Source organism: Antechinus flavipes, chromosome 2, assembly GCF_016432865.1.
Source record: "Antechinus flavipes isolate AdamAnt ecotype Samford, QLD, Australia chromosome 2, AdamAnt_v2, whole genome shotgun sequence".
NCBI lineage: Eukaryota > Metazoa > Chordata > Mammalia > Dasyuromorphia > Dasyuridae > Antechinus > Antechinus flavipes.
The window spans coordinates 252,340,110-252,365,205 of record NC_067399.1 but is presented as its reverse complement, the minus strand read 5'-3'; the positions used below and the strand labels follow the sequence as shown (position 1 = coordinate 252,365,205).

General features: G+C 39.1%; 2 protein-coding genes across 3 annotated transcripts in view; one reads left to right on the top strand and one right to left on the bottom strand.

Moving 5' to 3' along the window:
* Positions 1-5,165, top strand: part of LAMA5 (laminin subunit alpha 5) — a 118,863-nt gene extending 113,698 nt beyond the window's left edge. The window contains exons 78-80 of the mRNA XM_051976700.1: positions 903-993; positions 1,714-1,833; positions 3,910-5,165. Coding sequence (XP_051832660.1) covers positions 903-993; positions 1,714-1,833; positions 3,910-4,058 — 360 coding nt within the window. The 3' untranslated portion in view covers positions 4,059-5,165. The remainder of the gene's footprint in view (positions 1-902; positions 994-1,713; positions 1,834-3,909) is intronic.
* A 604-nt stretch (positions 5,166-5,769) lies between these two features.
* Positions 5,770-13,424, bottom strand: ADRM1 (ADRM1 26S proteasome ubiquitin receptor). 2 transcript variants are annotated; one of them, XM_051976702.1, is made up of 10 exons: positions 13,246-13,424; positions 11,333-11,543; positions 10,802-10,918; positions 10,328-10,451; positions 9,416-9,502; positions 7,973-8,054; positions 7,573-7,694; positions 6,943-7,100; positions 6,390-6,492; positions 5,770-6,011 (listed from the first exon to the last, which is right to left on the bottom strand). In XM_051976702.1, the coding sequence occupies exons 2-10, from the start codon at positions 11,540-11,542 to the stop codon at positions 5,905-5,907; spliced, it is 1,110 nt and encodes a 369-aa protein (XP_051832662.1). In that variant the 5' UTR covers position 11,543; positions 13,246-13,424; the 3' UTR covers positions 5,770-5,904. The 2 variants fall into 2 exon arrangements, with proteins under 2 accessions (XP_051832662.1, XP_051832661.1); XM_051976701.1 differs by having other exon boundaries at positions 7,462-7,694; positions 13,246-13,422.
* Positions 13,425-25,096: the final 11,672 nt, after the last annotated feature.

Sequence of the window (25,096 nt, the reverse complement as noted above, 5' to 3'; positions counted from 1 at the left end):
CGCCACAGCCTGGCATGGAGGTGACCCTCTGTGACACGCATAAGGCTGTGCCAGCAGCCTACTGGCCTGGAAAGTCTATTTGTCAGCTGGCGCACGAGGACCAGCCTCGCTCAGCCTGGAGAGGCCATCACTGGGTGGTGAGCCATCACGAAGGAAATGTTTCTGGTCACGGCAGACTCCTGAAACCATCTAAGGCAGGCAGGAAGAGGTGCTTCCACACGGGTAGAAGATACCCAGATTGAGGCAGTCACAGGCCCCGGCAACTAGTGAGCCTTAAATAACATTTCCTGACTGGCTTGAAGCACCAAAGGTACTTGGTACTTTGGGAGATTTCAACCTTCTTCATGCCTTAATGGTCCTAGTGCATTACCAGAGTCAAAAATAATCATCACCAGGTTATCTCACCTTCTTGGTAATGAGGTTCTGAATTTTCCTAAGCTGGACAGAAAATACAGTCTGATTCTCTCTTTCTCCTGAAAACTAGGCCTGAAGCATTTCCATGTTGGTAGAATCTACTAGAGCTGCTTTGCAAGCATGGCCTTTTTAAAAGCCTAAGTCACCATCACCATCACCATGCGTGATCACCGTCCCTGTCAGGCGTGTAAGGGATTCAGTGTAGGAACAGTGATTGGGTAGATGTTTGGTACTCTGAAGAGTGGATTCCGTAGTAATAAACATATAAAATAGCAACTATAAGCCACTTTTCTTTTGCCCTTTTTCCCCCATAGACATTTTCTCTCTCCTTCTGCCCATCCATCCCTCTCTCTCTGCCCCACACACCCTTCACACTACATCGTCTCACTTTGTCCTCCCAACAGCTCTATGACATAGGTAGCATAAATATCGTCAGTGATATCTTCCTTTTACAACTCTGGGTGAATGTCTCATCCGTTCCGTCTCAGGTGCTTGTCAGAGCCGACAGCGGAGCCGGGGAGTTCTCCACGTCAGTGACACGGCCTCCTCTCTGTGACGGACTGTGGCACCGGATCTCAGGTAGGTAATTCCCCTTCCGCTCCCCACTTTCTGGCCCAGGGGTTCCTTAGGTTGTCTGCACAGAGTGAGAATTGCAGTTGCAGATAATCCAAACGTGTGATTGAGGGAAAGTAGCTTCAGGTGCCATTCCTCGTTGCATCGTGTGAAGGCCGGGACGGAGAATGTCCTGAGAAATGTTTCGGAGACAGCCATGAGCTTGGCATGCTTGGGAGGCAGAGTGAGAAATGGAGGCGATTGGTCTAGCCAAACCAGTGTCTGGGGTGGAATAGAGAACTAGATCATGGCAGACCCTGAAATATCAGGGTAGGAAGCTTTATCTTTTGGGGGGAAAAGCCACGAAAGGTCTCTGACTAGGGGAGAGAGCTGATCCCGAAGAAGATTGCTAGATTTGGAGGGAGTGGGGGATGCAGATGGAGAGGAAGGAACAAATCCAATAATCATTCCCCCTCCCAAAAAAACCCAAAAAAACAACTAAACTTATAAACATGAGTTGCCTTGTGATTGGGAAAAGTTAAAGCCATTTTCACTTGGATAGGATTCCTAGGGATCCCTCCAGTACAAGGCTGTCTCCCCCCTCAGGCCAGACCAGAAATACCATCTCCTTTCTCTCTGTTGCTTTCAATTCCCAGGGCTGTGCCCAGGGGAGCTGTAGGGCCATTAGGAAGAACAGCTCTCTGGGCAAGCCCTGAGTAGGAGCTAAGCACGGGCCTCTCTTCTCAGTGATTAAAGGAAGAAGCATGCTCCGGCTTGATGTGGATACCAAAGGCAATTACACAGTGGCTCCTGCCTCAGTTCCTTCCATTATCACCAAAGAACCTCTTTATTTGGGAGGCCTGCCAGGTTAGTCCCACTTGTAGCTATTTGGGAGAACCCCCTTCCAGAAGGGGATCAGGGAAGACCATCTTCTTTGTTTACTCTAGTGTTTCTTCTGGGATACATGCCAAGAGCACAAATCTGGGGGGGCAGAGGATCAGGATTCTAGACCTGTGCCCTTGGACTAGTCGAGTCAACATCCTAAGCCTGTTTTCTCTCAATGTAAAACTGAGCCGGTCCTAAAATGCTGATCCTGTCTGATGAGCACAAGAATAGCCGGCATTTATATAGCACTTTAAGTTCGGAAAGCACTTCATATACCATATCTCATTTGATCCTCACAGCACTCATGAGGTAGGCACTAGGCCAGGTCTCAGAATGAGGTGATAAAACCCTCCTCTAGCCAGCTGCTCTACCCAGCAGGGCTCAAAAGAGGTCTAGGACAGCAGACTCCTAAGAGCCCATAGGGCAGTGAAAATCTGATTTATAGGCTAAGTGCTCCTCCCTCCACCTAGGCAGACTGGGCCACTTCTGTGACTGAGTACCAGGATCGGGTTATTGAAGTCAAGAAAAGTCACCACCTGAGACTAACATAGTAAGGGGCAAAGTCCCTACCAACTTAGCTGTTCCAGCCTAGAAGCCCTGCCCGAGACTGCTTACGATTCACTGAGCCCGATAATCTACACACACAGTCTGCAGGACACTTTCTTCTAACCAGTCTATGTACGAGGCGTACAAAATGATCCCCATTTTGCAGAGAAGGGAAGAGATGAGAGAGAGCAGGACTTGTTCACATTTTTGAGCCAGGAACTGAAGCCAGGTCTTCTGAATCCAAGTCTAGCTAGCCAACTCTACTCCATGTAAGCAGTACAGTAGGAGACCTATCAGCTCTTATTTCTGTACACCATTTTTAAAAGGTATACACATCGGGGGCAGCTATGTGGTGCGGTGGATAGAGCACCAGCCCTGAAGTCAGGAGGACCTGAGTGCAAATTTGATCTCAGACACTTAACTTTCTGGCTGTGTGACCCTGGACAAGTCACTTAACCCCAATTGCCTCAGCCAAAAAAAAAGGTGTACATATCCCTCTATTCTCTTACTTGAGCCTCGTCACTCTCTGAAGTCTGAAGAAGCAATAAATATGTATTAAGTAACCTACTGTCTATAGAGCCTAGAAATAGGATACGAAGATGGACAAGACAGTCCTTGTTCTAAGAGGACTTAGTGTCTAAAAGGAGAACAAGATTATCTTGTTCATAGACTGAGTGGACTATAGTAGAGAGACCCCTGAACTTATTAGTCAGAAAGACGCCTTTGAGTTCAAACTGTGGGCAAGTCATTTAATCTCTCAGCCTCAGCTTCCACACTGGTAAAACAGGATTAACAACAGCACTACCAAACGTGAGTATGGCAAGGATCAAACGTGGCCTTGCTTAGCTGGATGTAAAATGGGGATATCAGTACTTCTATCAAGAGGTGTCATGGGCTGTGTTTTGCTTAACTTAAAGCACTCTTGAAATGTCAGCCATGAGAATACAAAGGATGCCATCAAGGTTGCCATCATTCTTCAGTTTTCTGTTACTGCTGAGTTTTGATACAGGGAAGTGTTTGGAGTGTCAGTTCTGAACCAGTCAGCTTGACAAGTGGAGTAATGTAGACAAGAGGGGGTGTAAAATGATCTTTTAAAACCGTATATAGCAAAGTTCTCCTAAATTTCTTTTCTACATTGAGAAAGTGAACACTTTCCTAGTGAAAATACCTCTTCTATCATCATAGTCATTGTGCAGAAAAGCACACCTTCATCAGCAGCTGAAAGACTTAGTGTGAAAGACCTACTAGCAGTCTGATGACACATGTGGATCCCTTCTCAGAATGTTTTTAAATGCATTATATAGGATTCCAAAGGAGAGCAATTATATTGAAAGTTATCTAAAATATCACAGATAAAAAGCCCCAAACCCAGGATAAGAACCCTTGCCTTAATGGAACTTGGATTGGGTGAAATTGGGAGGGTAGGTAGCACACAGATAGTGCTGCTTAATTTACTTCCAAGTTTAACTGTTGGTTTCCTTGTCTCCATGTCCACCGTCCTCCATCCCACAGAGACTTCGAAGAGCACGGTTTCACCATCATCTCTACCTGGTTACTATGGCTGTATAAGGAATCTTGTGGCAAACCGTCGTCCAGTTGACTTGACACGCACTGGCATCATACAAGGGTCAGTGGGTGCAAATGGCTGCCCAGTCATGTAAATAAATGGCCCAGACACATAGGAGATTTAAAGCTGCCCTGCTGCATATAGCCCCTCTGTCAAGTTTGTAAGAATTGGCAAACTCTGCACTCCGTCATCTTTTCAGTATTTTTCACCCAAAGTCAGGAAATTCGGATTAATTGACTTAAGCGTTAGACACTTTATAACTCATCATATACAATAAAATAAATTTAATATCATCTTCTGAAAATGAAAACTCAAAAGTGGGGCTATGCATTTCTGGGCCTGAGATGGTGCTAAGAAAAGGTGGTACTCCAGTTGTGCTGCTGGTTTGCCCACCATTCATAGGATCTCAAAGCTGGAAGGAACCTCCAGAGGGAATCTAGTCCACCCCACACCAAAGCAGGCATTCCCTCTCTCCCTCTACAACATCCCTGAGTCCATCCATCTATCCAGCTTCTGATTAAGATTCTAGGGATGGAGAACTCACTACCTCTTGTTCCGTTTTTGAATAGCTCTACTCTTTAGGAAGATTTTTCTTATTAAATATAAATCTCCCTCCCTACAACTTTTAGACACTGACCCTAGTTTTGTTCCCTTGGGGGAAAAAAAATCATTTCCCTTCCACACGACAGTTCTTCAGATACTTGAAGATAGTGATCATGTCCTTGGCACCACTATATCTTCTCCAAGTTAAACATCTCTCATTTGATACCCATAAATTGCTTAAGAGTTCATATATTTATTCCGAGTATATGCTTCCTGCCTCCTTTTTCCTTTCAGGGTCATATTCACTGATTTTTGTGGTTGTAGTACAGGTCCAATGATAACTTTTCTTCTGTCCACCTAGTTCATTTTGTGCACTTACACATTTATGTTTTTTTTAAATATACATATGCATATATATATATATTTGTGTGTATATATCTAGATGGATGGGGGATAAATCTTATGTCTGGAAATGATTTATAAATTATGTTTTTTATATGATTGGGTAAATATTATAAAATGGGTTAATCTTTTATTATCTTTCAATGAGTTTCAATTATGACCCTTTCCACCTTTTTTCAGTATAGAATGAAAGCTTTGTAAATCACTGGTACAGCCTTTTGAAAGCAAAAATAATAAAAAAAAGAAAAAAAAGAAATATGCTTATTTTGAATACTGGTTAGTGAAATGAAATGGGAAAAAAAATCCTGTCTACTTGATCGGAAAGGGCTTGATGGCAACATCAGATATCATGACATTAAGCTAGGTGCTTTGTCAAGCATCTAATCTTTGTTTAATTTCACTGCGCACATACCTTTAGTATTTTTAGTTTAAAAAGTCTGCTTCTTGTTTAGAAGACTTTGAAAAATCTCTTTAAGCAACCAAGCTGTGTCTCCAGATGCATCTGAAGCACTCAAAATGATTTTTTTTAAAAAGAAGTATGTTTAGGAAGATGTGCTTTAAATCAAAGTGATGGAGCCACATCTGGAAAAAAAAAGTTTATTTGCTCTAGAAAGTTGACCTTGCAACTTTCACATGGTACATGTAATTTACTAGATGTTGCCCAGGAAAAATTTGTTAAGCAAGGTTCCAGCCCTGCCTGCAGACACTACCAGGATGTACATGACCAACATCCTGGCACTCAGCTCTAGCTCTCCATGATCTAACAAAATATTTCTTCACAGATAATTTCTATCTGAAGACTAGGCAAAAAAGCATTTGGTAATTACTCCTCCTATTTCTGGCACACACAAAAACTAGAGTTGGCAGATAAAAGAAAAGTCCTTTATTTTGTAGGGCTGAATGTAGGCATGAGTGTATGCAATAAACTAGTGACACTACTGAAGTCACTTAATTATTACTAAGAATTTCCAATATCTTAAAAGACAGCAAATAATTTAATCTAAACTCATATCTTCCTCTTCGTCTTTCTTGTCCTTTGCATCTCCTTCCTTTTGGTCTGACTTGGCATTGTTCTGCATGGCTTTGGCAAATGCTTCAACATCTAAAATATCATTAAAAAATATCATCATCAGTTCTTGCCCCCTGAGAACACTTTAATAATCAGCCAAGTTGCTTTGACAAAAGGGAATTAAAATGAAAATGCAGATTTCTCAAAAATCTGTAAATACTATTTAGGTTACAACAATTTTTAAAACCCACACAAATGAGGCTGAAGAGAAATTACAATTTGCTCCATTAAGCAAATCAATTTTGTCAGACATGCTAAAATGAAGCATTCTCTGAATGTTCTTATCCAAGAGAAATGTTTTTAAACAAATCATTACATAATTTAGGCTGTAAAGTTTTAACTGTTATGTAAGAATTCTTCAAATCTTGAAGAAGTATTTCATTTAAGGGAAGGGGAAAAAAAGGTACTTACCTCCCTTATTTGCTGCATCTACAGCTTCAGTTGGTAAACCAAACTGACTCATAAGTGGGCCAAGCTGTCCTGAGGCTAAGGCAGCACTGAACATACTTAATGCCTGTAAATGAAGGGCATTCATGAAAAATGATTAAAACTTTCTGATTTTTTTAAATCCATTAAACTTCAGTTTTTGTCCTAACATATACCTAAGCCCAGCTCTCCAAGGAAATTAATCAAATATCAACCTTATATACAAGATACTGAGACTGCGCCAGCTCGCACCAAGCTGTGACAGTGGAGGGAACCATCGTTTCTGAACACTTATGTAATGTCACCTAGGAGACAAGAGAGAATGCCTAAAGACCCACAGGGGGCAGGCCTAAGCTAGTGAATCACATGATTACAAAATCTCCCAATGAGCACTGCATATAAAATTTCTTGCAACTCAAAAGAGAAAGAAGAGGGGGAGGAAAGGGAGCTCCACCATCAATATGGGATGAGAGCTAGGAAATCTGAAACGCAATGTAAAGCTTAGCTATCTGACCGTTGGAGATGGCCATACTCCTACCTGCTGAAACTGAGGAGAGGTCAGTGTGTTCTGAATCTCTTCAGCAGTCTGTGGAAGAGATTCTCCAGAGGGAAGATAAGGCAGCAACCGCTCTTGGACTTCAGCATTGGCCAGAATAGGAGCCATGATCTCTGGAGTTAGTACACTGGCCAAGTCAACTAGGATATAACAACAAAACTATAAGTTGTTTGGAATTTACTATTTGCTGCTTAATGGGGAACGGAGTGTCACATTTCATGGATATCAAGACTATAAGCAGCTAAATCACCCAGTGAGGCTCAATGGGAGAAATCTCTTCACTGACTCCTGCTTCTGGCCAATGGTTTCATTCTGTTTGGCAAGAAGTCTCAAGCTCAACTCTTATTAGGAACATTTAGCCTTTACCAGGGTGACTTGCAAACCAACAGTGCCATAGAGAACACTTTCACTAAGGACATGCCTTCCCAATCCCCTTGAAAGAACAGGGGAGCAGCAGGCACCTTCACCCCAACAGCTTTCAGTCAACGAAAAAACGTTTACCTTGCTGTCCGCCTCCTGCCCCAGATGGCACATTCATAGTAGCTAAAATGTTCTGAAGGTCACTCAGTTGAATGGGCTGGGTTGGGCTTGTTGCTGTGCTGGTTCCATTACCTGAACTCGGTGCAGGACTTGGACTAGTTGCAGAGGCAATTGCTTGAGCACTGGGTGCTGGTGTAGCACGAGCGGAAGAAGAGGTGGAAGATGGGGTTACAGAAGCTGACTGGCTCCGGGAGCTGAAACCATAAATAACATCAATGATAGGTAATATGCATCTTTCTTGCTTTAAAGCAAAACTGAGGAGTAATGTGAAAATTCAATCTCATTTTAAGTACTTTAAGGGAAAGCCTATGTATTATAGTAACAATGAAACCTTTAGTAAACACAAATATTCACTCCCTGATTTGTTTTCAAGCAAGATTTTCAAGTGCCTAAGGCACTAAACATTAAGAGTAATTTTCTAAAAATTAAGTATCCAGAAAACCAAAAACCAAAGGCTGCCTGAAAGTCTCACCTTGATGAAGAGCTGCTTGTTGGAGGCCCTCCACTCCCTAATAAGCTAGCCAGACCAGGACCTGTCAGTGCACCAAGCCCACCTACAGTGAGGAAACAAGCATTAAATCAAAAAATTCATGTGCTGCTTCTCCCTTAATACTGATATTCAATGACAGTTTCTATAAAAATTCTGAATCGGAAGATAACAGTAACTAGATTTGTGATCAAGAGCATGTAATCTTTGAATATAAGAAATATGTCAAAGACTTCTGAACTAAAGAAAAATGAAATAACCACTAGTTCATACAATATCCTCTCCTGAGCTAGTGTCATTTCACAGAACTTTCCAAACAAGAATAGTAGTGAAGAGATGGTGCTGTCCCAAATTGGCCACAATTCTCAATGGAAATGAGAGTCACATCATCCATCAATCTTGTTTTCTTGTAATGAGAAATCTTTACAACTGCAATTTATTTATGTGGGAGTTTTGGGAGTCAGAAGACTTGGTTTCAAATCCTAGCTCTCTCACTTACCTGTGTGACCCTGGATAAGTCACTTTAATAATCTCTGGGCCTCAGTTTCCTCATCTATTAAATAAAAGGGTTAAACTAGATGATGACATTTAAGGTTCCTTTCAACTCAATCTTATGAGCCCTATGATTAAGGATAAAATCAATCTAAATTGCGAACTATTTTTAAAGACATAAAGGGACTTTGGGTACATACAAAGAAAGTCAAACTATATCAGAGTAGTGTTTCTAATTGAGGTCTTGAGGGGATTGCCTTTAATGAAAAGATAAGAATCAATTATCATTGCAAAATGGATGCAGAGCGTGGGGTCAAATGCTTCCTGGTATTTTAAGAGTGTAAATAAAACAAATAAAAAACTTTGGCTTTTAAAAAAGCCAAACTTCTTGACAGAAAAAGCGATTTAGGATAAAGATCTCCATCTCGCAAGTTGGACTCAGATTTGTTTCTTATTAAATAGAACTGGTTCCCCACTTGTGGCCACTAGAAAGCACTCTGTTAAGGGCCTACTTCCCAACTACTTTATTCTATATAGCAAGCAAGGTAGCTTACACGGAAAATACAATCTCACCTTCAAATCATTCAACATTTTACACCCAAAAGGGGCTAGATCATCTAGTCCAACCCTCTAGTTTTTTTAGGCCTAGTGACATGAAGTGACTTGATGGAGATCACATAAATATGAAGTGGCAAATCTAGGATTCAAACCCCGGTTTTCTGAATTCAAAAAGAGCACTCTTAACCAAACCGTATCACCTCTTCACTGACAGACATCCAGTACAGCAAAATGAGCATAGTTTTTTTTTTTTGTTTTTTTTTTTTTTAAAAAACACTTCCCAGTAAAAAACAAATTGCTGAGAAACGATAATAATCTGAGGGCTCAACTAAGTGAAGAACAGTCCCACTTTCTTAGAGCAAGAATCTGAAATCTTACCAAGTCCTCCCAAGCCAGTTGGTCCAATAAGTTGCATGAGCTGGTTATGACTCATGTTACCCAGAAGGCTCTGCAAACCACCTTCACCTGAAAAACAAAAACAATTTAAGACACACTACCCGGGCTTTCATAAACCAAACCAAAGATCAATCTTGATAAAGAACTCAAAAGTCATTTAGTACAGGATCTTTTAAGTCTTACACAAAGACTCCTTATATGTAATATACAATATCATCTTCTCACCAAAAGATTTCTATCAATAGCTAAATGAGTATAGGGTTTATATGTATTTAACATTTCCTAGTAAACAAATTGCTCAAGAATCATTATAACTGATGGCTTATCTAGAACCTTGTGTTAATTATCTCTGAAATCCTACTTATTTTAATACATCTTATTTGGAATTCATCTAATGTGACTTGACATCAGCAGTCAACTGCCTAAAATTTTAAAATCCTATTAAACAAGAAATATTAGCTATAATAGTATTTTGTTAGTGGCATGTAAACAGTATACTAAAAAGGGAAATCATAAATCTATCCAAACTCTTAGTACTAGCAATGACATAAACAGATGACATTTACAGAAGATCTGTAAAAAACCCTTTAATTACAAACATCCACCCACACACATACTTTTTTCCATTTGATGCTCATATAACAACCCAGTGAGGAAACAGGATGAAAAATGTTAAGTGACTTGCCTTCAATTATACAACTAATGAGGGTGAGAGACAGGAAGGAAACCTAGGTCTTTGCTGATTTCAAATACAGTGGTCAGCCCACTGTTTTAACAACAGCAAAAAAAAAAAAAAAGAAAAAAGAAAAGTGCAAAAACCCTGGCCCATAGCACTGAGAAGTTAGATCATTTTGAAAATGTTTTCAACTATCAAATTGAAAAAGAAGTAACTACCTCCAAGTGCTGAAAGTTCATGGCCTCCACTTCCGCTTGCACCCAAAGCTCCTGGCATAGGTGGGTTATTCAAATATTCATTTACTTTTCTGCAATGTTCCTCATCCTTCTCAGTCTTGGGCTCCTGTAGAAAGAGAACTGGGGTCATTAACATGATATTTCTAAAAAATGTAAGATCCAAAATTATCTCTGCAGTGCCTAATTACCATCTTTCTCATACTTATTCTTTGGCTTTATCTGCTTTTCAAGTTATTTCCACAAGGAAAATCTTGACTATCAACATCCAGATTTGTGCCCTGTACCCAAGAATGCTCATGATAAGAACCTAATACAATATCAGATCTATTACAGAATAAGTATCATTTTATTGAAGTGGAGGAAGGGAAGAGATGGTAATGATCAACCCATGTTACAACCAAATCCATGGCTAAAAGAACTCAAATAAAAAGGATGTTAGTGAAAAATTTCACTAACCTGCATCCAAAAGAAGAGTCGCTTTGATCCTGCTTTGAACTTCAACACATATACTCTACCAGTAGTGCACTGAGGTACTCGCTTAAATTCGCAGTCATCAGGAAAAATAATTAAGTCCTGGACAAAACATAGATAAAGGATTACTGAAAGATTAGACTAAATCTATCTTGAACCCACTTCAAAAGGATGCTGCTGAAAACCACCTCTTAAGAAGTCTTGAAACTAAATGTAAAGCAATTAGCAATTCATTTTGCTGACTATTAAAATCAAATCTAAATTTATCTTCAGATATTATAGATCATAAGATCAGAGACTTAGAGTTGGAAGAGTCCTCAGAGGACCTCTGAAATACAATTCCCATGGAGAAACAAAAGATTTAAGTGATTTGACAAGGTTACTTAATTCAGACTACAAATAAGTGCTACCATTTTTTAAAGAGACATTTCAATGTTTAAAAGGATACAATAAATTTTTTTTAAAGAAAAGTTTTTAAGTTTTTTCACTTTAACTTAAAAATTACTGAATACTCACATCTTCTACATTACCAGAAGTTCTATCTTTCCAACAGAAATGAATGAGGGAATCATCAGTTTGCTGAATGTATACAAGCCCTTTCCGTTTATCTGGGGTAACTGTAGTTCCTTTCAATGACATTTTTCCTGCCCGAAACTCCACCAAGTATTTGCTGGATGAGCCCCGGGAGCCTGGGACTAGGCTTGGGAACAAAGCACCTGAAGTCATTCTGAAACAGGAGAAAAACAGAAACTTACATCTTATATTTTTTTCTATACAATACTGTCCTAATTGTAAAACTTCTCCAATATGTATTTTACATATTAAATATTAATAGTACCAGCACTGAAAATTAGCCCTTTTGAACAATATTAGGTAATATCACAGCTCAGAGTGAAGGTGAGTATGAAGCAGCTCATCTTACACAGTTTTGTTGGAAAATAAACAGCAATCTACATCCCAACTACATCCTTTCACATATCCAAAAAAGATAAAAGAATCACATACTGAAATTATAATCCTAAGTACAATAAAAATCTATTAAAAACACACCCAAGTTTCAGTAACCTTCAATATCAAGACAAAGACTTGAACATCAGGAATTTGGAAACATTTTACCAAAGACAACTAGCAAATTTTGTATGTGCCCAAATCACATTAAAAAATTTTATCCCCCCAAAGTCATATGATCATACATACACAGTTAAAAAGGGCCTTAAAGAAATCAAATCTACTCCCCCTTATCCCCTATCACCAATTTACAGATGAAGAAATTAAAGCTCAGAGGCCAACTGCCACAGAAAAGTAAGTGGAGCTAGGAGTCAAATTCAGGTTCTCTGATTCAAATACAGAACTCTTTCCTACAATCCATGTTATTCTATGCTTTAAAAAAAAAAGGTGTGTGTGTGTGTGGGGGAAATAAACACTTTGTATCTTGATGTTTCCTTGAGAATTTCTGTAAAAGTTAAGTTCCTTTAGGAAAGTAAATATTTTTTCTATTCCCCACATCTCGGTAGTGTCTGGCATACAGACTCAAAAGAAATGTTTACAGAATAAACAATGTCTAACTTTTTTCTCACAATCTCTAATTTTCTTTAAAGAAAAGTTACCCACCAAAGAACGTCTTGTTACTGCAATTAGATAAACTGAGTAGACACAGTTTCACATGCATAAACTTTCTTCTGAAACTGTTCTTTTAAAGGTTCTTAATAAATCAAGTGTTGGGAAAGAACGGGGATTCAAGACAACACAAAAACACCAATTCTTCCTCCCAAAAGGGACCATTCATTACACTCGGTGGAGGTTAGGGCACACAGCCTACCCTGCTCCCCTCGGGACTGACACAGCAAGGCTTAGAGACTACACAGAAGTCTAGGAAGTAATTGACAGAACACAAACAGGACAAGATATTTTTGAAGAAAGACTCCCTAGCGCTCAGCATAAATGCTGCATGACTGGACGAAAACACAAGCAAAAAAGTGGAAGAGGAGGTGCTTTGGGGGGAGGGGGCTGGAAGATACTGAGTAAAGGGGTGGTCAGTCAGTCCGTGAATTGTAAGTTGCCTGGATCGGCTTTAAAGTGAGGAAGCCTTCCTCAGTCCCACCCCCAAAGCTCCTCCTCCTCCACACAGCCACTCTGTGCCCCCAGCCCACGATCTGGCCTTGACCTCCCATTCCCAACCTGTAGTCACCTGGGGCTCAGCTACGACCGACCCGGCTTCCACGCGCCCCTCTCACTTCCCCCCTCCCCGCTGCCCCAGCCAGGGGAAACCCTCCCCAGCCCCCGCCTCCACCTCCCCCACCCGGCCGCCGTCACCAGCCCCCGCCCGCCCAAACCGTTCCTCCACAGCCCCTCTCCTCGACCGTCCCGGATCCCGACTCTAGATTTCGGTCGGGCTGGGCCTCGGGCCTCCAGGAGCCATCTCCCCTTACCTGGGGCCTGGGGTGCGGACTGTGGGTGAAGCAGTGACTACAGCTCGCTCTTCCTCCTCTGCAGCTGCCGGCCCGGCCGGAAATCTCTTATTGCTCCGCCCTCCCTTCGTTCTTCGTGCTGATTGGGCTTGTACAGTCGCTCTACCGGCGCTTCCGTGAGACCGATTGGTTTGAGCAGCCGTCCATCATTTTTCCCCTTCTCCCGGTCTCCCTCCTCCCTCTCCTCTCTCTCCCCTCTTTCTCCTCCCCACCGCCGGCTCATTCCGCCGACCCCACAGCGCGAAGAGGAAGCCCCATCACCACGCAGAGTCTGGCGGAGCAGAGCGGTCCCTATTGTTGCTGTGTCATAGGGGAGCGGCGGCGGCCCCTGGCGGAGGCGCCTGGAATTACACAGAGGCCTCTTGAAAGGCCCAACTCTCTATCGTGTACCTCGGTTTAAGAAAACCCTGGACCAAATAGGTGACCTTGCAAAGCAGATAACTAGGAAAAGGGTAATATTTGTAACATTATGACAGTTAGCTCGCTTTAAGCAACGAGAGCAAGAACTTTCAAGGCCGGGGTGGTTCCCTGTTCTTAGGGAATTGTATCTTAATAGACCAAAGTTATGAGTTGTTACTCAGTTAGGAAAATCTGGAACTTTACATTTATGTCTATCCTTAGGAAAAGTTTGGTTAATGAAACAACAGATGATTATGGCTTTGAATAGAAAGGCCCAGGAGGGGAAGCTGAAGAAAAAAACCAACTTTTTCTCAGCCTATGCTTTCTGCTCTGAGATTGTAGGATAATTTTTTTTAATTTGTGCTTTTTCCCCAATTTAATATATTTTCAACTTTTTTTTTCAAATTCTCTCCTTTCCTCCTTACCCTTCCCCCTCTTAGGATAAATTCCCTAGTGATATTACTATTTCACATCTTGAGTTCTACAGGTATTTTTTCCCTAGTTCTCTAAGTCTGCAGGTAGTTGCCCTGACCTCAAAAAGCCACTTGGCCACGGGAGACATAAGAGCCTGAAGATTCTTCACTATTTCCAGATTGGTCACAGCTCAGTCCTACTTTGTTCCTGAGGAGGGTTAGAATGGCATGTTACTTCTGCCTCTCTAAGGAACGTAGTTTTAATTAGCTCCATAATATATATGCTTCCTCAGTCTTTCCAAACTTGGTTCTTTGTCTAAGGCCTAGGAGTGAAGTGGAATAATTTGGAATCTTATCACTTTTAAGTAGGAAGGTGATTAAATTAATAACTTACATCTTTACTTATTCTTTTCATTTAAGGAGAGAGGGCTACTAGGGAATTTAAAATGTGATTTGATCAAATTAAATTAAATTTGCTTGAAAGAGAGAGGGAGAGGGAAAGGGGGAGAGAGAGAGTTTCTTCTGAAACATAGAATCGTGATAGTAGGTTACCCAGTGGACTCACCCATTCTAATGCAGAATCAAACATATCAATCTCACTCAGTCCTAGTTTTCACATCTGAAAAATTAGGCGGTATAATAAACCCTTGCATTCCAAGTTCAGATTCTTTTAAGTTTCCTTTAACAAGTACTAAATGAATCCAAGCTATCTATTCTGGAATTTTCAGGTAATGTTAGCACTCCACATCTTGGGTTCTAGAGGTGGACTCTGTTCTTTCTAGTTCTCAGTCCAAGTTACAGGTAGTGGAGATTACTTCAAAAAGTCACTTGGGCACAGAAGAGATAAGAGCTTGAGTGTGTGCCAGAAACCAATCTTAACAAAGTTTGTAATGTTTGTTGTCTTTGTATTCTTTTCTCAATCTCAATACTATTTCACTAATCAAGTAATAAACATTTACTTACTGGCTGTGTGCCAGGCACTACATTAAGTGCTACGGATACAAATGTGAAAAAAAAGACAATTCATATTTTTGAGCTAACAATCAAATGAAGGAACACAACACACAAAAGGAAGTTGTAAAGCAACAGTCGGGGATGAAATGTAGCAAGGAAAATGTGGAAAATTCAGAAAAGTTAGTGCATCCAAGTGAAAAATAAATGCTTATTAAATATTAACTGACATTAGACATTTTAAACTCAATAAATCTACAACTGAACTCATCTTTCCTCCAAACTCTCCTGGACCCCTTCCTTTTTACTACAGAGAATGATATCACCTCCCAGTCCCTCAGGCTTGATACCCTTACATCCTCTGTTGCCAAGATCTGTTGATTTCACCTTTGTAACATCTCTAGAAAAAGTCCCCTTTTCTTCTTATATTGCCAGAGTCTTGGTCCGCTCCCTCATCACCTCATCCTTGTACTTTTGCCATAACCTACAAATGAGTTTGTATGCCTTAAGTCTCAAGTGATTTTCTAAAGTGCAGGTCCAATCCTTTCACCTCAGGCTCCCCACTCAATGCCTTCTAGAAGCTCCTGATTGCCTCCAAATCTTGTTTTTTGACTAAAGGGTGTTCATAATTTAGTTAGCTCCGCTCCTACCCTACTTTTCAATCTTCTCCCACCTTATTCTCTGTCCACCTAAAATTCTGTCCTCAACAGGAAATCTTTCCCAGTCCCCTCAATTTGAATGCCTTATTTTCTATTTTTACTTTATAAAGCTTGTTTGTACCTATTTGTTTGTATACTCTCTCCCTTATTAGATTGTAGCCCTAACACTTATCTTTTAGAATTCTTACAAGGTGCTAAGTCAGTGGAATTGATAGAGACAATGGTTGTTTAGCAGGGTGCATAACAGCTCTCTAGATGTACTTAGTACTTATTAGAGTTCACACCTTTAAGAGAGCATATATAAGCTAGGCATGTAGCATATATAAACCAGGATGCACTTTGGGAGAGTCACAAGGCAGGATTCAGTTGAGAAGATTCACAAGTCACAAGTTCGGGCAGATTGAAGGGAGACAGAGAAGAGGTGGCAGGCTGTCCTGTGGAGAACACTGAAACCAAGATCCGGAAGGCCTCCAGAAAGCTAGCCGAGCCCCAAGTGAAGGAGATAACATTTTGGAAGAGAAGGATCTGGACTTTTAATTCCTGACTGCATTTGAGGTGATTTACTTTGAGCTGAAAGTAAGGCTGCCTCCAGAAGCCCCTCAAAAAACCTGCTCCCAGAGAACATTATATTTTAGAGAAGAACATTACATTTTGGTGCCCGAACATGGGACAGACACAACCCTGATTCCAGTGGAAGGGTGAGTACAAAGATAAACAAGGAAACTTTGTTAAAGGGCTAAAATAGTATTTCAGGTAAAATGGGACAGATGTTTAGAAAACAGCCTTCTGTTTCACGTCAAGAAAAATGTGTAGAGAGCATTGTCAGGGTTATGAAAACCCAAGGTTTGATTATAATTTGGGAGCAGATCACTGAACTTTTAGAAACTATACAGTACACAATCTCCTTGGTTCTCTAAGGAAAAAGAATTGGATCCAAATGAGTGGAAATTAGTAGGAGAGCAATTAGGTGAATGCTACAATTGCAATCCAAACTCAATTTCCAAAGATACACTTAATACATACAATTTAATACAATGGGCTTTAAGAAATTATATAAATGTTAGAATAAGGAAAAAGAGGAAAGAGCATGACGGGGAGGAGGCCAACTAAACTAGGTGAAAAGGAATCAGATAAGAATGGAGTTAAGTACAATTCTTCACAACAGGAGCATTTCCTATCCCCTGACCTCCCTCCCTCAATTAACCCTTCATGGGTGGAGGGAGAAGGAGGAGAGGGAGAGGCAGAAACATATTCAGCACCACCTATGAAGCAGCCTATGACAAGATTAGAAAAGGTATTGGTTAAGGCAAAAAATGAAGAAAAGGATATAACTGATTTAAAAATAAATATGCATACCCTGTGATTGAAGGGCTTGACCTTTCAGGTCAAAGAAGGAGAAGATAACACTCCTTTTGATTTGGAAAAAAAATAAGGATTTGAAAAAAGGTTGCACTCTTTATGGAGCTACATCATCTTATGTTAAGATGTTACTAGATAATTTGTCTTATGAAATCCTAACCTCTAGTGATTGGAAATCCATAGCAAGGACAGGTTTAGAACCTGGACAAATGTTGTGGCTTTCAGAGTGTCATGAATTATGTAGGATTCAAGCCAGATGCAATTGGCAAACAGGAGTTAATGTACAAATCACTTTTGACCAACGGGTGAGGGTCAATATGCAGAGAATTCAGCACAGATTAATTACACCACAACAGCTTATGAATAGATTGCCACTGCTGCAACAAAAGCTTGGGGTTCCCTCCCCAGACAAAAAGATCGAGGTGAAGCCTTCACAAAGATAGAACAAGGTTTCAATGAATCCTTTACAGATTTTGTGGGATGTTTGCAAACAGCTGTCACAAGAATTGGAGAAAATGCAGTTACAGAAATAATGACCAGACATCTGGCTAAAGAAAATGCCAATGAGGTTTGCAGAAGAATTATATGGGGACTACACAAAGATGCTCCTTTAGAAGAGATCATAAGATGCTGTGCTACAGTGGGCACAAATGTTTATTATACCCAAACTATGATGAACATGGGAAGATAGAGTCCCTCTTGCAAGGGACTTCTAGAGAAACTCATTGATGTTTTCAGTGTGGAAAAGTTGGACATCTGAGGGCCAGGGTAGATATGGAGATAGAATGAGAAGACAGGCTGAGAGAAGACCTAAAACCCCATGTCCAAAATGCCACAAGGACTTCCATTGGGCCTTTGAATGTAGATTGATCCAGGGAAATGAGAGGCAGAGCCCAGCTCCAAGATATCATACAAAAGACAGGTGGGGTATGATGGCAGCTGAGTTTATACCCAGAGAATCTTTAGAAGGTCAGGACTCTGATGTGATCAGTCAGCCAAAAAGCAATCAGATAGCAGAAAGGTTTTACAATTGGGGAGAATACAGGCTTTTTAAACCAACAGGACAGAGTCCAGTGCAAACAACTCCAATATAATTGCCAGATGATGAGGAGACATCTAGAAAGTGGTAAATGGAAGGGTCTAGATAGGTTAACTGCTTGGGGAAGAGGGTTTGCTTGTATTTCTACACATGAAGAAGGAATCAGATGGGTACCAATGAGCTATATTTGCCTTGTCTATTAGAGAGAGAGAAAGAAAAAGCGAAAAATCTGGAAACAAAGGAGAAGACCTAAGAACAAAATCTACAGGAATCACTGGATTCCCTAACACAAGATGAGACTGTTGTAGGACTTGAAAACTACCAGGAATCATTGGATTGCTTGAGATGAAAAATTGTTGATGAGACTATTGTAGGACTTCAAAGCTTGCAGGAATTGGATTCCTGACACATGGACTAATGGACAATAGATTCCTTTTGGACTATTTCTAGGACTTATGGACATGTATAATTCGGCATGTTGATTCCTATTATTTGTTACATCACTACTGGCCTGTATTATATTGCTATATGCTTATGTAATTTATGTAATTATGTGTAATACCTCCCAAACTGATAGATTTATATACCTGTTTCAAGTGAGCCCCTTCAGAAACTTGCTAATCTGATTTGATTTCCCATTTCCTTTGGTGTTTTCATCTCCCCTCCTGAGATATCAGGGAGAGCGTGATCACCTCCTTTTTATGGTGTTTCTACTCCTTTTTTGAGCAGTCAGGGAAGGTGTGATCACCTTTTGGGGGGTTCTCACCTCCTTGAGAAGTCAGAGAAGTCATGGCCATCTATGTTCTAAATCAAAAGAAAGCGGGACATGTTAGAATTCTTATAAGGTGCTAAGTCAGTGTAATTGATAGAGACAATGGTTGTTTAGCCAGATGCTTAACAGTTCTCTAGACGTACTTAGTACTTATTAGCATTCACATCTTTAAGAGAGCATATATAAGCCAGGAGCTTCAACCAGGATGCATTTTGGGAGATTCACAAGGCAGGATTCAGTCGAGAAGATTTACAAGTCATAAGTTCGGGCAGAACAAAGGGAGAGAGAGAAGAGGTGGCAGGCTGTCCTGTGGAGAACGCTGAAACCAAGATCCGGAAGGCCTCCAGAAAACTAGCCAAGCCCCAAGTGAAGAACATAACTTTTTTTTTTTCTTCTCTAAATGACTTTAATGATTTTAATGACTTTAAAATAATAGATAAACATATAAATATTAGATCATTAGATATAGATAAACAAATAAAATAACAGATTAACAAAAAGTCAGAGTAAGATATTTTTCTAGCCCAAGACAATTTAGGGAATTGGAAAGAGAAATATACTCTGAGGTACCACTACACACCTCTCATATTGGCTAAGATAACTGGAAAAAATAATGATGAATGTTGGAGGAGATGTGAGAAAACTGGGACACTGATACATTGTTGGTGGAATTGTGAACAGATCCAGCCATTCTGGAGAGCAATTGGAACTATGCCCAAAAGGCTATCAAACTGTGCATAACTTTTGACCCAGTAGTGTTTCTACTGAGTTTAGATGCCAAAGAAATCTTTTTTTTTTAATTTTATTTTATTTAATAATAACTTTGTATTGACAGAATCCATGCCAGGATAATTTTTTTACAACATTATCCCTTGCACTAGCTTATGTTTCATTTTTTTCCCCTCCCTCTCTCCACCCCCCCCCCCAAGATGGCAAGCAGTCCTATATATGTTAAATATGTTGCAGTATATCCTAGATACAATACATATTTGCAGAACTGAACAGTTCTCCTGTTGCACAGGGAGAATTGGATTCAGAAGGTAAAAATAACTCGGAAAGAAAATCAAAAATGCAAATAGTTCACATTTATTTCCCAGTAGAACATAACATTTTGGAAGAGACAATAAAGGATCTGGACTTTAACTCCTGGCTGCATTTGAGGTGATTATTACTTTAAGCTGAAACTAAGGCTGCCTCCAGAAGCCCTTCAAAAAATCTGCTCCCAGAGAACATTATATTTTAGAGAAGAACATTACCCTTATCACAGTACCTGACATAGTAGGCATTTAATAAATGTTTATTAACTGAATGATTTTCATTGTATAGGATGGTGTAATCTCTATAAAATGCTGACACCCTGGTTAAAGTAACTATTGTACAAATATTTTATTCTTAGAAGAAAATAACTTTCTCCCTTATCAGCTCTCATCTAGATATTGAGGTAACTCTCACTTGCCAAAACATTTAAACATTACTGTCTCTTCTTAGTTGTGATTTCATTCTTGTCCAACATGCAAATCTTTAAATTCCCTAAGAAATAATAAGTTTAATAAAAAGATAGAAATTCATCTTATTGAAAAGCAAAGTCTCTCAAAATGTCATCTGTTCATTTACTTTCTATTAATTTTCATTAATTAATGGTAAATCAAAATAAAAATGCTTTGAAAGTTCTAAATAACCACATTAATACAGTATGAATTTTCCTAATCAGCAAAATAATTTGTGAAAAATAGTCCACAAGTGTTAATGTCAACTTTTGATAACCTTTTAAAAGTATAGTATTACTGCAACAATTACTTTCTAGCCAAAGAGAAGGAGCCAAATGAAAGAAAAACTAACTAAATATGCAATTCTTTTGAAATAACATATAAACTTAGCTTTGAAAGAATTTTTTTTAAATTCCAGCAAGATAGCATGTTAGCAGATCACTCTTCAAGAGATTAGTTCAAATACTAGTTCTACAACTGACAGACTGATAAATGCTATTGGCATTCTGATAGGCAAAAGAAAGGGGAGCTAGGTAATATGTTGAGTGCAGGGCCTGGAGTCAGAAAATCCTGACTTAAATTTAAATCCTGCCTCCAACATTATATGACCCAGGGCAAGTCATTTGACCCTGTTTGCCTCAGTTTCTTCAGCTGTAAAATGAGACTCCATAGTTCTTGTAGATATGGATAGCATTTTCCATCACAAATCTTTTGAAATTGTGTCAGACCATTACATTACAGAGAAGAATCAAGACCATCATAGTTGATCATCACACACAGCATTGTTATTAAAGTGTTATTTCATTGTGCTACTATCACTGCTATGTGTAGCAGGATTTCCCCTACTAATTTAAGTATACTTAGGAATCACTTTTATCTCCTAAGAAATTACATATACGTCTAAAAGAAGGTGAAAAAGTTGTGTTTATAAATTGTCTTCAGCAGCCGGGTAGATTACAGACAAGTATTATATTAGATGATAATGGTTTGGTTTTGCACCACTTAGAAGCCTAATAACAAAAATTGACTAGATTATAGGATCCCTGAACTTTAGAGGTAAAGGCTTCAGAAAAGGCTACTTAATCCAACCTCTTCATTTAAAAACAAGAAAACTGAGGCCAGAGAGGTGAAATGGGTTATGCTCATCCTACTAGACAACCAAACAGGGAAGAAAAGGTTAGCCTCGTCTTTGGGGATGGCATCAGATTAAATACATTGTCTCTCTATTCTGTCTCTTTCCTTTTAAGGGTTTGGTAGAAATATCCTTGGTAAAGAGAAAATATAAAGCTCTTGACTCCAAAGGTGTTTTTGGTTTTTTTGGACAGTTACTAAACTATTTTATTTGGCTTTTTAGCATTCCTGTGATTTTTTTATTTTTTAAATAACTTTTTATTGGCAGAACCCATGCCAGGGTAATTTTTTACAGCATTATCCCTTGTACTCACTTCTGTTGCGATTTTTCCCCTCCCTCCCTCCACCCCCTCCCCCAGATGGCAAGCAATCCTTTACATGTTGAATAGATTACAGTATATCCTAAATACAATATATGTGTGCAGAACCAAACAGTTTTCTTGTTGCACAGGGAGAATTGAATTCAGGAGGTATAAATAATCTGGGAAGAAAAACAAAAATGCAAGCAGTTTATATTCATTTCCCAGTGTTCTTTCTTTGGGTGTAGCTGCTTCTGCCCATCTTTGATCAATTAAAGCTCTCTTTATCGAAGAGGTCCACTTCCATCAGAAAACATCCTCAAACAGTATCATTGTTTTTTTTTTTTTTTTATAATAAATTTTATTTTATTTAATAATAACTTCGCATTGACAGAATCCATGCCAGGATAATTTCTACACGACATTATCCCTTGCAATCACTTATGTTTCGTTTTTTTCCCCTCCCTCCCTCCTCCCCCCCCCCCAGGATGGCAAGCAGTCCTATATATGCTAAACATGTTGCAGTATATCCTAGATACAATACATATTTGCAGAACCTAACAGTTCTCTTGTTGCACAGGGAGAATTGGATTCAGAAGGTAAAAATAATTCGGGAAGAAAATCAAAAATGCAAATAGTTTACATTCATTTCCCAGTGTTCTTTCTTTGGGTGTAGCTGTTTCTGTCCATCATTTCTCCAATGAAACTCAGTTAAGTCTCTTTGTCAGAGAAATCCACTTCCATCAGAATACATCCTCATACAATATCGTTGTCGAAGTGTATAATGATCTCCTGGTTCTGCTCATCTCACTTAGCATCAGTCCATGTAGGTCTCTCCAAGCCTCTCTGTATTCATCCTGCTGGTCATTCCTTACAGAGCAATAATATTCCATAACATTCATATACCACAATTTACCCAGCCATTCTCCAATTGATGGGCATCCATTCATTTTCCAGTTTCTAGCCACTACAAACAGGGCTGCTACAAACATTTTGGCACATACAGGTCCCCTTCCCTTTTTTAGTATCTCTTTGGGGTATAAGCCCAATAGAAACACTGCTGGATCAAAGGTATGCACAATTTGATAACTTTTTGGGCATAATTCCAGATCGCTCTCCAGAATGGCTGGATTCGTTCACAACTCCACCAACAATGCATCAATGTCCCCGTTTTCCCGCATCCCCTCCAACATTCATCATTGTTTTTTCCTGTCATCTTAGCCAATCTGACAGGAGTGTAGTGATATCTCAGAGTTGTCTTAATTTGCATTTCTCTGATCAATAGTGATTTGGAACACTCTTTCATGTGAGTGGTAATAGTTTCAATTTCTTCATCTGAAAATAAACAGTATCATTGTTGAGGTATATACTGATCTCCTGGTTCTGCTCATTTCACTTAGCATCAGTTCATGTAAGTCTCGCCAGTCCTCTCTGTATTCATCCTGCTGGTCATTTCTTACAGAACAATAATATTCCATAATGTTCATATACCACAATTTACTCAACCATTCTCCAATTGATGGGCAACCATTCATTTTCCAGCTTCTAGCCACTACAAACAGGGCTGCCACAAACATTTTGGCACATACAGGTCCCTTTCCCTTTTTAGTATCTCTTTGGGGAATAAGCCCAGTAGAAACACTGCTGGATCAAAGGGTATGCACAGTTTGATAACTTATTGAGCATAGTTCCAAATTGCTCTCCACAATGGCTGGATGTGTTCACAATTCCACCAACAATGTATCAGTGTCCCTGTTTTCCCACATCCCCTCCAATATGACTCCAAAGGTGTTATCAAATGGTTGTTAAAAAAAATTAGTTTTTCAACATCTCATACCATTGACAAAAATAAAGTTAAAATGGGTACATAAATGAATACAAGCAAATTCGGAGAGCATTGACATATTTACCTGTCGGATGTATGGATAAGGGGAAAATATATGATCAAATAGGGGAATAAGAGGATCACATGATATAAAATGAATAATTTTGATTAAATTAAAAATGTTTTACACAAACAAAACCAATGTAGCCAAGATTAGAAGGAAAGCAGGAAACTGGGAGAAAAAAATAAAGCAAGTTTCTCTGACAAAGGTCTCAAATATATAAAGAACTGAGTCAAATTGATAGGACTATAAGTAATTTCCCAGTTTTAAGAAGAATTAAGATTATCAACAGCCACATACAAAATTGTTCTATATCACTACTGATTAGAGAATGCAAAGTAAATCAGCTCTGAGATGTTATCTCACACCAATCAGATGGGCTAATATGACAGAAAAGGAAAATGACAGGTTGGAAGGGATGTGGGATAATTGGAATATTAATACACTGTTAGTGAACTTATGAACTGATCCAACCATTCTGGAGAACAATTTAGAACTATGTCCAAAAAGGGCTCTAAAATTGTGCATGCCTTTTGATCAGCAATACCAATACAAGGTCTATATTCAAAAGAGATGCAAGAAAAAGCAAAATTACTTGTATGAAAATATTTATACTAGTTCTTTTTTGTGGTGGCAAAGAACTGGATATTGGAGGCATTCCTATCAATCAAGTGGAAAATGGTTATTTGATTGTGATGAAATATTACCATGGTGTAAGAAATGATAAGCAGAGTACTTTTAGAAAACTTTTGAGATTTATATGCACTGATACAAAGTGAAGAGAGCAATACTTGAACACTATACATAGTAAAAGCAATACTGCATAATTAGCAACTGAGAATGATTTAGCCATTCTGATCAATACAATGATTCAAGATAATTCTAAAGGACTTATGATTAAAAATGCTATCCACCTCCAGAGAAAGAATGAATCCAGATTTAAGTATATTTTTTCACCACTTTATTTGCAACACATCTAACAATGGAAATGTTTTGCATGATTTCATATGTATAATTGATCACATTTCCTGCCTTGATATAAAGGTTGAGGAGAGGATGGGAGGGAGAGAATTCAGAACTCAAATTTTAAAAAATGGATCTTAAAAATAATTTAACTGGAATTATACTTTAAAAATGGCAAAATTAAAAAGAATTTGGTTTTGTTCTTCCCACAGCCCCAAATAAAGGTGTTTTTAAAAGCACACACTGTCTAATAATACTATCAAATCCTATTTTCTACTTTTTGTTGTCATTGCATAGCTCAAAATCACAAAGAAATGGAATTTTGGAAAGGACATAAAAACATATATTTGGAGTTCTAACAGGCTACTTACTTTTAGAATTCTAAAACCACAACTTTATCAATAAAATATTTGAGGGTATTTGATTGCTTTCAACAAGAGGATATGACCCTCAG